Consider the following 14,470-nt stretch of genomic DNA (forward strand, 5'->3'; position numbering starts at 1 on the left):
CCATATATATCAATGAGACGCATAACGAAGAGTTCCTGGATCTTCCAATTCAGTCTAGTAAAGATGGTGCTTTTAAGCAAACTACACTAGGTAAAATCACAAAAACTGCGCAACCAAATCAGTAAGAAATTAGCCCCAAAATTCCCAGTCAAATAATGATGGAACATCCATTGAAATTACCAATAATGAACCTAATATAACAACTGAACAGGTACACTACAAAATGAACAGGTACACAAAAATCATTCAACTGTTCTACAAGGAGAAACTGGAGAAGAAACAAAAAAGCAAGTAAAACAACTGAAAGAACTTAATATGCTGACAAGATCATCAAAAAGGAAAGATGAATTAATGAAAAAAAAGATTGAAGATAAATAAAAATAAAAAAAAAAAAAGAACTATATCTAAAAGAAAAAGAAGTAATAAAAAATGTAAACATGGAGAAGGCTGTGGATGATCAAATGAAAACTCTTCGGGCTCAGAAGAGTTTATGGATTATGAAGAACCAACTCATGCTAATAAAGAGAAAGCAAGAGATACAATTAAAGAAAATATAATAAAGTTTACTGATTCAAAGTTTTCTCAGTACAGTTATCATCTACATGAAAAGAAAATAACTAGCTTCCAAATCAAAACTAATAGGCATGAAATTGAAGTAATGGAAAGCAACTGTAAAAAACTGGAAAACAGTTTACAAGAAGCAAGTTACACAATTGCTTCTTCACAGATTGAAGAACTCATCAGGTTCATCCAAAATTTAGAAGTTTTAGAAAATTTAAAGACTTACCAGTGACACTTCAATAATCATAACACCTCCTTTCTGCATTGCCATTGCCTCATTAAACGTATTCCATAGGCAAATTAAACAAGAACTATATGGAAACCTAGAAGGGCTAGAGTAGAAGTTCTTATTCTTGCCCCCCTCCCCCCTCTTTAGGTCATTCTGTAATATCCAAAGGGATGCAGAAGAAGGGAGAATCTTGACAATAGATTAAAAATACTACGGATGTGTAATAAGTTTATAAATGTTTATGCTCCATCCAATGGAATAGAAGAAAATTCTTCCAGGAATGGGAGCCATATTTATATGGTACCCACTATACCATAGTAGTTCGAGAGTGGAATTGTATTGAAAACTCCACATTAGACAAAATAGGAGGACACCCCAGGAGTGGAAAAGTGGGATATGCACAGTTAAAAACATGTCTTGACAATGCTCAAGTAGTAGACATATAGAGGATCTGCAATCCTAATCTCCAGGCATACACATACATGAATCTGAATTGGGATATGTGGTTAAAATTCAAACAAGCAGTAAAGCAGAATACAATGGAATGGGAAAAGGAACAGGCTTTCCTCAAAAGGAATAAGTTGAAAGACCTGTATAAAGAGAGAAGCTGGTTTGTAACAAACCAATGCAATGGTATAGAATGTAGCAACATCATTAGAAACATTAACATAGAACTGGAAAGGCAGAAACAAGTAGAAGAAAGAAATTTTAAGATAAGAATACAACAGCACTTAGCAGATAGCCCTTCAGCTGAATTCTTCAAGAGACAATTTACAAAATTTCACAAAGAAAGGACTATCACTCAAATCTGTGTTGATGGAGGACATGTCCACCACTAAAGACATCCTTGACTTCTTTCAAAAACACTACAAAATCTGTTTGAAGACAATAGTATTGTTGGAAATTATAACTCTTGGAACATTAATGGCTTTCCTGTTCATATCCAAGATGGGCTTGACAGCCCCATTACAACATCTGAAGTTACCACAGCCTATAAAGAATGCCGCAAGAAAATCCCCAGGACCTGATGGTGTAGGGATAGAACTTTATCACGAGGCCTGGGATTTTATTCTTCCCATTCTAGTTACGCTATTTAATTCCTTTCTCTCATCAGGACACATACCAAGTGAATTTGTAGCACGCAATACTGTCCTCATTCCTAAACCTAATAGAGATCATACCTTAATCAGCAGCTGGAGACCTAACCTATTTCTCTATCTAATACTGACTACAAGATATTTTTCAGCATTATCAATAGCAGGCTCAAAGCAGGAATGAAATATATAATTAAAAGTACACAGGTGTATGGAGTACCAGGTTGAGCAGTAGAATTTAATCTATTTCTGCTAGGTGATCTAATCTGCTTAGTTAACACGAAAAAGCAGTTGACGGCAGTGCTATCAGTAGACCTTACTCAAGCATTCGATAATGTCCAGCATCCCTTTCTATTCCACAACCTCCAGCAAATTGATGTAGGTAAAAAAACTGCTACCTGTTATCAAAGGAGCCTATGCCAATTCAATCACACCTGCCTCCTAGTAAATGGGTTCCTGTCAGACCCAGTAAAAATTCAAAACAGAATCAAGTAAGGTTGCCCTCTCAGTCCACTGCTCTTTGCATTGGTTCTTGAACCTTTATTCCAACAAGTCAACAATACACATGCTGTGCAAGGAATAACAGTTCCTTCAACTAAAAGGAAAATAAGGTATTAGCATATGCTGATGATGAACTTTGAAGAATAATGATTTCATATATATATATTTTTTGGTATTTTGGAAAAATTCAGCAAAAGCAGCAGATTAATTATTAATGAAAATAAGACAAAATTAAAAGTTTGTTACATGGGAACTTGGAGACATTCCTTTTGGACTAACCCCAAAGAGAGAACCCCCCCTCATTATACTTGAAATTCCCTTCTCTGGTTACCCAACGTTACCAGTCCAAGAACTTGGAAATGTTAGAAGACTGGCAAATAGGGCCACTCTCCTTTTCTTCTAAAGCCATAGAAGAAATTCTTAAAATTCTGCTATTAAACATAGCTTCAAAAATCCATAAATTAATGCAAACTAATCACGCATGTGCACATCTTCCCCGGTACTACTCCAAACAAGGGAAGATTTTCATCTTTCTTTGTTTGGAGTTAATGATTATAAAGATCCAAAAGCTGAGATTGTTCCTGACTACTACAACACTCTACGCTTAACTCTAAGACTGCTAAAACACTCCAGAATTGACATTCTTTCCATTAAAAAAAGTAAAATTTAGCATAAAGAAATCTTTAATCTCTTTCGCTGTGACCACAGTTGGGTACTGACAACAATATTTTGTTTCATAACTTGACGAAGTTCCAAAGGTACTCTAACAGGAAGGATCTTGCTAGGAGAACTGCATATGGCTGCCTTCCAGTCAATGCCATCAGCTGCCCTCTAGCTCTGCGTATTTGGAACAGATTATGTAATGTGTTGGGCATTCCACTATTTACAACAGAACAGGTTATTTTTTTACAATACACACCACCTGGAAGAGAATTTTGATTTTTATAATTAATGAATTAAAATACCATTTATTTTAAATATGGATTTAAAAACCAGAAAAAATCATAGATTTGAAAACCAGCAATATGACATCCAAATACTTTATATTGTATTGTAGAAATTTTATTGTTCAGTCAGATGTTTTTTGTATTTAGAAAGAAGAAGCATTCTAGGAGGTATCAAATTTATCACTAGATGGTGTAGACCACCCACATTATACAATATTGACCAGGGAGACATAAAATTCACTCTATTCTTGCTATGAGAGGTTTTTTTAAATAGTTTCATCCTCTTAATTCCACTCGGCCAACCAGGCTGGCCGAGTGGTTAGCGTATCCTCTCTCCAGCCAAAAGCCTGCGGGTTCTAATTCTGCCATGGGCATGGATGTTTGTGATTGTCCATGGAACTAGTAGTGGTGGTGGTCGGCAGTAGATGGCAGTGTTGTTGCAGTCATTTGGTGGAGAGAGAGTTGTGGAGCAGATGCCCTCCCTCGATGAGTCCTTGGACTCCCTGGAGGTGTCAAATAATAATATAATATAATTCAATGTAGTCTTATAGTCAATTGCAAGGGTGACTGGAGAGCAATCACAGGCAGAGAAGGCCAACTCGAGGTGGTTAACCCAGATAGGGCTAACCACCTGGGTATCAGTTATCTTCACACTTTAGTTTCAATTGGTCTTTCGACTGTTCATCTATATGAGATTAGTGAAAAAGAAAAATTGGTAGCATTTGGCTATATGATGATATAAAAGAGCTGAGGCCTTTTCTCTCTCTCATGCTATCTATCTGTCTTTTTTTTTTCTCTTAATACTATCAGGCTCTCTTGCACCCTATACTAACTACTCTAGGCCTATGATGAGCAATCCTTTACTTTTTCACCTCAGTAAAGATCAAAACCAGCCTGGGTAGTAACCATTCCCATAATGCATAACATTATACATGTCCGCAAGGATATGTGTTTGCATTATGGGATACAAAGGCATGTGATGTCCAGTCATTAGCCTCTATATATATATACGAGTTATCCCAATCCTGAAAATACTTCAGGTGCAAACTTTGTTTGCTTACACTACGTGTGTAGAGGCTTAAGTGCTGTGAGGACATCATGTTGGAGGCTTAATGGATATTTTTACAACACTTAAAAAGAATTAAAATAGACTTTAATGCTTCCTATATTTCGTCCTAGTCACTAGGACATCTACGGGGATTACAAAAAAATTAATGTAACATATGCACAAATAACAAACAATACTAAGCCTCTATCTAGATAGGACTTTAGTGTCACCCACGTGGTTGGGCTTAGTATTGTTTGTTATTTGTGCATATGTTACATTAATTTTTTTGTAATCCCCGTAGATGTCCTAGTGACTAGGACGAAATATAGGAAGCATTAAAGTCTATTTTAATTCTTTTTAAGTGTTGTAAAAATATCCATTAAGCCTCCAACATGTTATTTGCTTACACTTGGATAAAGAATTAAACCAAGTATATAATTTCTTGGTATCTTTAATTTATAGTATAACCAAGTGGGAAAACTTCCAACAAATAATATCAGTCACTTCATTCTTTTACTACTTGCATTCTTATATAAGATTTCCGATAAATATTTTCTCTATTCTTACTCTCATACCATAAACCATTCACTCTCAGAACAAATACATTAAACACATGCTACATTGCACTAAATTCTGCACATCGATATCGAATCAACATCAATGTCGTGGTTGCCATTTTTCTCATACACATCAGTGCCATAACGAAAGACATTTTTAGCTGAGCAACACATATGACATCTGCTACTAAAGATGACACTTTTAAATCCTCTGTATAGTGTTGTCATGAACCAGTGGGAAAACATCGCTATCAACTATAATCAATGAGACCTTTCTTATTTCTTGCATATTTTCTCCATGTGAATTTGTGCATGTTTTTATGTTGGAATATGTTGTTAGTAATAACTAGTTCATGTCTGGCATATAAATCCAGAAGGCACTTACCAATTATTATTAGCTTTGCTCTTTTCTCTAAATTTTCCCAAATTTTCCTACTCTGCTGTTTAGATCTCTAACAAAGAATCAACTTTTCCTTTTTTATTGTGTCAACTTCCTTCTCTAATGTCTTGAAAAATTCTTCCATTTCTTCCTTAGTAGAACCTTCTGTTAGACCATGGACACAAATAGGTCTCATTGTAAGCACTTTACTTAATACTGCCTGCCATTCAACAAGATTGTCCTCATATTTAGTGTTGAATACTATAGCTACTCCTTTCCACTGATTGTCATCCTGAATATAATATTTTGTATATTCTGCTTAGAAAGATTACTTGTTTTTGTCTTCTTTGTTTCACTCATGCCTATTATGTCATTCTGGTACTTTAGTACCTAGGAAAGTAATAAATATTAATGATGTCTGAGTTTTTAAGATAAGTTTTCTAAACTAGTGTTAAAATAAATTTTTTATATAATATAAAGTAGGGGAAGTTGCCTATTGTTCAATTCAATCTAAAGTAAAAGAAATTATTACCAGCCAGTTTTTTTGCCCTCTTGAAAATTAATCTTTGATCACCAATACATATATTATTGCTCTTAATGCATAGTGTGAATTTACTCACATGCTACCCAGCACAGACAATGAAAAGTTAATAAAATGAGCCTAGGTTTGATACAGCAATGAGTAACTGTATTTTCTCATGAAAATTATAATCTATATTTATTAATTCAATGCTAACAAGATCTTTGTTCTCAACATTTTACAACTTTTAACCCATGTGCAAGATGAAGGTATTACATTTCAAAATTTCAATCATTCATTAGTATCTGGGATTGTTTTAAATTGTATTTAGTAATATTTAATATAGTTCTCATATCAGAAGAAAGTTTGAAGGGGTTAAAAAAAGTAGTACATAGAGAGACCACAAACCTTTGGTTAAAAGTGAAGATTCTGAAGATGAGTGATCACTATCCAATTTGCATGTTGAAGCACTTGGCTTTTCACCCATCTCTATTACACACATTGCAAAATCAAACCGTGGAGAAGGTGCAATTTCAGTATCATGCTTTGTCCATATCTGATTAACTAAAATAAATAAAATATAGCCATGCTATGTGTAAACTGTCTATATTATTTAAGAATTTAATGAAATTTTAAAATGTTAACAATCATATTTTAAAATTTAATAAACAAAATTAAAACATCTGTATTTTTATTTTAATGTAATAGAAATGCAGATACTAAACGTTCAATAAAAATAAAACAAACCACCTCAAAACTGAGTAATGTTCACTGCATCTGATTGAAAATTACAAGTTAATCTAGGAAAATTACTAAAGATGATATAAAATAAAAATTATTAAAAATAATGACAATCAATGAAAATTTATTTCTTGCATCTTCTCTCCATGTAAATTTGTGCATGTTTTTATGTTGGAATATGGTGCTAAGCCGTGCTTTTTTTCTGGAAAAAAAAGGTGCTGGTACTCACCACGAAGATGTTATTACAGCAACTTCCACACTTTTAACATATCCTCCGATATACCCTCGTCGTCTCGCTTTCTGCACTGTACTCTCCTTTATGATCACAAATCTTTTTTCTTAATGACATTAACTGTCGTTTGCGAGATTCTCCCCAATGACTAATTTTACCATTTGACCACCCCACTGAAATTTTTGTTCCATGTGTTTATCGAAAACAAGACTTCCGACATCACAACACCCTTTGCAGCCCAACATTTTATTCTTGACATACATCCACTCCAACATTCAGGCCAATCATTATCAGAAGCTGTTTCCTTTTGACCACATGGATCTTCGTCTTGGTTTCGTGATCCTTTTCACCAAGTGTATTTTCGGTGCTAGATTTGTTTTACAGGATCACAAGTAGATTCAACAATTTCTGCTTTTTCAGCCTTACTTTTTTTTCTCATTGGCATAAAGTAACTACTTATTTTACTCATTGTGAACAATGATTGCACTGATTTAACTTAGATTAATTCATAACCCACGTGAACACCTGCCTATTGCAGAGTGAATATAGATTTCATAAACCGATATTGGAAGCAATCGGAAGTGAACACAACTTCCTGTTTCCGGTTACGTACCAACCTATGAAAGAGGAAAGCAGGGTACCAACTTATGAGTAATTAAAACTGAAAATTCAATTCGTGAACACAGTACCACCTACCGGAATATTTATAATACATTTTGCTGTCAATAAATCGCAAATTTTTAAAAACTTAACAACGGTACTGCATCCCGTTGCATACTGCCAGAAAAAAAGCACTGGTGTTAAGGCAACAAATCCTGGTCCTGAACAGAAATCTAGCAGGTACTTGCTATTATTATTAGCTTTACTCTTTTTTTTCAAATGTTACTATTTTTTTCCAAATTGTTTTCAAATGTTACTACACATATAGTATTCATTTCTTACTCTGCTGTTTAGTTAACCTAACTCTTTACTTTATCATCTGCCTTCTCTAACAACTCCAAAAATTTCTCCACATCCTTAGAAGAACTTTATGCAGGACTATAAGCACAAATACGTCTCCTTGTTCAATTCTCCATTATGAAGTTTGCCCACATTACTACTTGAAACTGCCTGCCATTCAAGATTATTTCACGTTCATTGCAGAATACTGTAATTTCTCCTTCCTTTGATCACTACTGCCTGAATAAATTATCTTGTAGTTATTGTATAAAAGAATCACATGTTTTATCTGTTTTAGTAATGTCAATTACCTTGACCTAACTAATTGTTTTGCAAATTCTCATTCTGTCTGGTTATACTTCTTACAGTACTGGTAACTGCCTTGAATTCTGCTAACATTGAATTTCACTTTGTTCCAGTAGAGCTAACTTTTCATTTTCTGCTCTGGTTTCCTGATGAAAATCAGTGGGAATCTTGTTTAATTGAGCTATGTCTCAGCTGACATGACCTTTCATGTTGTACTATCATTCTGCTTTGGTTTAAGCCAGTACAGAATACAATTTAGTCAGCAAAATCCAAATTCCCAAACCATCTTTGTTCATTCTGCATTCAGGTGAATATCTAATAATTGGATGCACGCATAATAAAAAGGCTAGGATTAGCATTTGGTCAGCAGATAAGGTTTTAAAGTTTCTATAAATAAACTGCATGTCATTTTTAGCAGCTTTTAAAGAGTATCTCATATTTTTGTTAAAAACAACTCAAGACTTTTTTTAAATATTATTCTTTACTATTATTTTGATAAAATAATTATTAAAATAATACCATCTGACTCCTATGCCATATATTAAAGTCATATCTGAACATGTGACAAAAATTCTGAAAAAAATCTTAACTCATTGCTACCTATAAACCTATCAACCAAATTCATGACTTGCTACCTTCTGCAAAAGACAAACTCACTGCTGATGCTACCTGGCATATACCAAGTACAGGCAGCCCTCGGTTTACAACGGTTCAATTTACGCCGATTCACAATAACGCTGGATGCCTGTGCGTGCTTTCTTACAGTAGTGTGGTCTGACTGAGAAACGATGCTGGCAGGCACTCGTGTTTGAGTGTTTACTGAGCTACTACGATGTCTATGTATCAAAACTAGTTTACTGTTGAATCTACCTAATTGTTCTATTTAGGTAGATTCACCTTCATAAAAAAATGGAAAAATTATTATCATAATGGGTAAATGACTTGAATCAGAAAAACATTCCTCTGACTCAAGCTGTTATAACTGAGAAAGCAAAAATAATTTTTGAAGATCTTAAAAAGACAGATGGAGGCAAAGAAACATTTATGGAAAGCAAAGGTTGGTTCAGGAGATTTAAGTCTCGAAATAAGTGCCATAGTGTCAAATTATGTGGTGAGGCAGCAAATGCAGATGTTGTGGCAGCGGCTGCTTTTCCTAAAGAATTTAAAGACTGTAGAATAAGGAAGTTATCCTCCTGATTTTTGATGTTGATGAGATTGGCTCTACTGGAAAAAAATGCCATCACGCATCTTCATTTCCTGTGAAGAACGTTTTACTTCAGGTTTTAAAGATGCAAAAGATAGACTTATGCTTTTGTTGGGTGCAAATGTTTTTTGCACCCAACAAAACTTTGAAGTTTAAACCAATGTTGGTGTACCATTCACAGACACCACGTACCTTCAAGGGTCTAAAAGCCATGCTGCCAGTCTATTGGAAATGGAACAAGAAAGCTTGGGTTACACAAGACGTTTTTATAGATTGGTACACAAGTTATCTTTGTTCTACTGGCTTCACTTCTGTAAAGAAAATGATTTGCCAGCCAAGGCATTGCTTCTCTTAGATAATGCCCCCTGGACATCCTCAAAACCTTGCTGAAGTAAGAACACCATTGGATGTCAAGGTTGTTTACATGCCCCCAAACACATCGCTTTTGCAACTGATGGATCAGGGGATTATATCAATCTTCAAAGCCTATTACCTCCGTATAACATTTCTGGAAATGGCAAGTGTCTTGGACACTTCAGGAAAAACTATTAAACATTATAGGCGGTCATTCAATATTTTGAAGGGTATTAACAACATCAAGGCAGTTGGAACAAAGTGCCGGCAAAGTGTTTAAAAGGAGCATGGCAAAAACTTCTTCCAGCATTTATGCATGACTTCGATGAATTAGGGCAAGAGAAGAATATTATTGAAGACGTTACCAAGCTTGCGCAAGATTGGATGATATTACAGCTGAAGATGTGACAGAAGTCTTAGAGAGCCATGAATAAACCACTTTCCAATGAAGACTTAAAAGAATTAGCCGAACAATTAAGTCAACATCCAAAGGAGGAAAAAAGAAAACGAAGAAAGTCCTCGGAGAGATATAAAAATGGCTGATTTACAGTGCATCCTTGAAAGCATAGAGACATTGGCTGATGAACTCTGTGCAATGGACCACGATTGGGAACATAGTGCGAACGTAAAAAGGAGTGTAATCGTATCTATTCGACCTTACACTGAAAGAAAGAAAAAGAAAATCTAGGCAGTTAACACTGGATACTTTAAAAAAAAAAAAAAATGCAGGTGATCCAAAACCAGAAATTTCAACATTGAAATATGTAATATCTTTTCGAAGTTTCATATATTTTGTATATAATTTTGTTTTGTTTTTGTTATTAATAATTTTATTTTAACAAATATATGTATTATGAAAGCTTTAAATATAATAATGTTACACATACTTTATGTGCATATTTTTTGACTGCATGGAACATAACTTTGTACCTTCCATTAAAATTGGGTTCGTTTTACGCCCGTTTTTTCAGGAACGTAAGCGAGGTGTAAACCGAGGACTGCCTGTACAATGTTCATGCAACTTGTCTTATTATAGACAAATAGGAGGATCTGTAAATAAATGTATCTCTGAACATGAAGACCACATCTGTCTTATCAAACCACACAAATCTGGCCTGGCACAACATAGAATTGAAAACATAACCACAGGATCGAATAGCAAAACACTAAGCTGCTGCATAGCACTAAGCTTCAGCACTTTCTTTGTATAAACATGAATGTTCATACAAAGAAAGTGCTGAAGCCCTACTTCATTGACCTAATCTCAATTGTAATGGCTGCCTCACTATTCTAAAAGCATGAGAAATTGTTATCCTCAATTGTATTAAATAAACTGTATCTCTAATATTTTTAACTAATTTTGATTATTTTCAGTCCAATAATTTTAATCCATTAATGCACAAATGTATACCTAGAGGGATTCCAATATAAGCATGAAGTCAACTGTTTTCTAATTCAGTTCCTATTGTTTTGTTCGATAATTGTACTGATGATGTCTTATGATACACAAGATGAAATATTTGCATGATAAATTTATTTTTACGTGTTATTCTATAGTTATGGATACTCCACAGGTTACATTATACAAGAAAACTAGCATCATAAGACAAACTTCATTAATTTCAAGAATATTTAAAATTATATGTCTTATATAGTTGATTGTCATTATTATAAATGCAGGCTACATGAATAGTTTATTATAGTGAATGCTTTGCAACAGTCAATTTCCTTTAGAACAGCAGTATATTTGTCAGGATTCCAATGTTATCAGATCTTACACTGTGCTTTTCAATTTGCCCAATCAAGTACTTCCTCTAGGACTATTTCCTGCTAACTTATTATTAAATACCATACCACCTTTGATTAGTTAGTTCTGCTCAGACATTTTTACCCTGGCATGGTTAGCACCCTTGAAAGTACTTATATTTCTCATATTTTGAAAGTTATTAAAACCTGTTTTTTAATATCTGATCCAACACAAGAAAGGCCACAAGCCCTATATGCACATTAGTGCTGTGTGTGTGTGTGGGGGGGGGGGCAAGAGAAAAAGAAGAAAGGAGGAATCAGTTCCACATTTTGTTTGAACAGCTGAGGGGAAGGCAGAGTGGAGACTGTTCCAAAGAACAGAAGTAGATGGAGTGAAAGAGGAGGCAGTGAAGTTAGTTCAGCAAGTTTTAAGTGGGACTATAAAAGGGTACTGGTTAGCAATGGTTCTTGTTCTAATGATTTTGGAGAAATGATAGTGGCCAATTCAGCAGAGCACTATCCATGAAAGTATCTTCAGAAAAGGCACAAGGCAGAAATAATATCTGAGAGAGGAATTGAAGTAAATATGCAAAAGAAGTATCATTAATTAGTTTGACTGCTCGCTTCTGGATAGAATCAAGTAATCTTAGATATGGAAGCAATATCCATGGTTGGGTGAATTTGGGATCTGTACAGAAGTAGCAGCTATGAAGGTGTGAAATACACTCATGAGCAGTTGAATTAGGGATACCTGTCGTATTGGCAAAATGGTGCTGTGGTCGCCCCGGCGAATGGAATAGTGCCAAGTGGCACATAACGGGGATGTCATCAGACCTTGTACTGACCGTCTGAGTAATAGTCGAGCACAGAATGGGGAAGACTCGAGATCTCAGCAAATTCTATCGCAGCCAGATAGTCGGAGCCAGACGTATGGGGCATTCCATCTCTGAAGTCGTGCAGGCACTGGGCTTTTCACAGGCCAACGCCCGTGAAAAGCCCAGTGCCTGCACAAGAGTGTACCGCGAGTGCACGGAATCGGGTAAAACCACAGCCGCCAAGGAAAACTCCGTGGTGTACAACGTGTCAATGACGGGATGCCATCAGCTAGCTCAGATGGTAACAGCAGATAGACAGGCCACAGTGTCGCAGATCACTTGCCAATTCAATGCTGGACAACAACGACATGTGAGCAGCCACACCATCCAGAACCATCTCCTCGCTATGGGATACAGAAGCCACTGCCCGACTAGGGTACCTCTGCTCACAGCACGTCACAAGACAACGATTAGCATGGGTGCAGGAACACCACCACTGGACCCTCGACGCATGGAAAAAGGTCACCTGGATTGATGAGTCGAGGTACACGTTGTTACATGCCGATGGCAGGGTACGAGTGTGTCGCCAAGCACATGAAGCACTGGATCCCTTGTGCCAGCAGGGTACAGTTCAGGCTGGTAGTGGTGGTATCCTTGTATGGGGACTTTACGTGGGGTGAAATGGATCCCCTGGTACATCTACCATCGTCCCTCACCAGCGAACTATACAGGAATCTGCTGTCAGATCATGTGCACCCATTTCTGCACCTACAGCACCCTGCAGGAGACCTGCACCCACAGCAAGACAATACACCGGGCCACCGCTCCCGAATTGTGGGCAGATGAACACTCTACGGACATGAGGATGCTTGGCTGGCCCCCTGACCTCAATCCTATTGAATACATCTGGGATGCTGTTAAGAGATATATACGTGCCCTGGACCCTGCTCTGATCAATCTCCGTGCATTGTGGGAGGCTGTGCAGCGGTCATGGATCAGTTTGGCTCCCCAACGTTTCTGGTGCCTTGTGGAGTCCGTGCCACACTGCATCACCGCTGTCATCAAGGAGAAAGGGGATGCAACCGGCTACTAGGCAGGTATCTCTAATTCAACTGCTCATGAGTGTAGTATCTTGTGCAAAAAAGTAAGTACACCAAGATTTTTTGGGTGCTGCAAAAGCTATAGTTGACAGGAAATCTGATCATGTTTGGATATTTCAGTATTACTGAGAAGGTGGGAGAGGGGGAGCAAGCTCTTTCTTGCAAGAAATCAGACAGGACTAAGTTTTGGTGGCACTGAAGTCTACAAGGTTGCCCTTGCTTTGGAGGACAATAGAAAGGGCAAGTTGATTTGTTAGAGAAATTATGAGCCAAAGTAGATCAAACAGTGGAGATTCAAGATGTTTTGCAATCCCTGGCATGGCATGACAGTTCTGATGAATGAATAAGTGTTGCTCTTGTGGCAGAAAGAACTGCATGTGTAGTTTGGGTGATTGAGGTGGACAGTTGGGGTCCTGATAGGAATAGTAATTCTGGTTTAGATGACTGTAGGTGGTGGTGCACATCATTTATATTGTGTTTAGGCCAGGGATGTTGAAGTGGATGTGGAAACTTTTTTTGGTAAGAATTAATGTTTTTTTGTGTGTATGTGTGTGTGGGGTCATGTTTTTTATGGTTTCTTTTTGTTTGGATTTTTTTGTGGGAGAATTTTTGTGATCCACAGTAAAATCGCATTTCTTTGGGTTGTGATCGATTGTATGCAGTAATGAGGAGGTAAAAAGGACATGGGGCATGCAGTGAGAGGTGACAGACTCACAAATATGCTGCCCACACAAAGGGAACTCGGTCTCCTGTTCATACATGGCCTTGACAGTTTCCCTTACAGCCACTGTATTTGGTCTTCCTCCAATCATGAACTGGCAAAATACGTGACTGCAGGATTTGACACCAGCTGATCGGAAAGCCTCTAGATTCGTTACTAACTGGTTTGGTCCTGTGCACTAACCAATAGCCAGCCTGCAGAACCATTTTACTGCTGGGTATGAGTGCCCAGCAGTAAAATGCACCCTTGAATGGGAGAAGGTCCCCCCCTCAGAGTACACATCAGGCATTTGATGATGTACTACTCGAGTATCCTGTACACGGACCCCCCACCACCACGCACACACACCTATCAAGGATACATATCAGAGATATGATAATAAAAATAGCATTTGCTGATGATTCAATCAGCTGTGCAGTAGAAGCACTGTTTTTTTTTTAAAGATGCGAAAACATTTTGGATACACTTCTATTTCC

At 36.7% G+C, this 14,470-nt stretch overlaps 1 protein-coding gene across 1 annotated transcript in view; it reads right to left on the reverse strand.

Annotated features, from left to right (window-relative positions):
* The window catches only part of LOC150103738 (rab9 effector protein with kelch motifs-like), a 75,113-nt gene that overhangs the window by 12,643 nt on the left and 48,000 nt on the right, over nucleotides 1-14,470 (reverse strand). The window contains exon 4 of the mRNA XM_090396517.1: nucleotides 6,245-6,400. Within this exon, the coding sequence (XP_090252643.1) occupies nucleotides 6,245-6,400 (156 nt within the window). The remainder of the gene's footprint in view (nucleotides 1-6,244; nucleotides 6,401-14,470) is intronic.

Source organism: Typopeltis vanoorti, chromosome 8, assembly GCF_054136105.1.
Source record: "Typopeltis vanoorti isolate ZY-2024b chromosome 8, IOZ_Tvanoo_1.0, whole genome shotgun sequence".
Taxonomy (NCBI): Eukaryota; Metazoa; Arthropoda; class Arachnida; order Uropygi; family Thelyphonidae; genus Typopeltis; species Typopeltis vanoorti.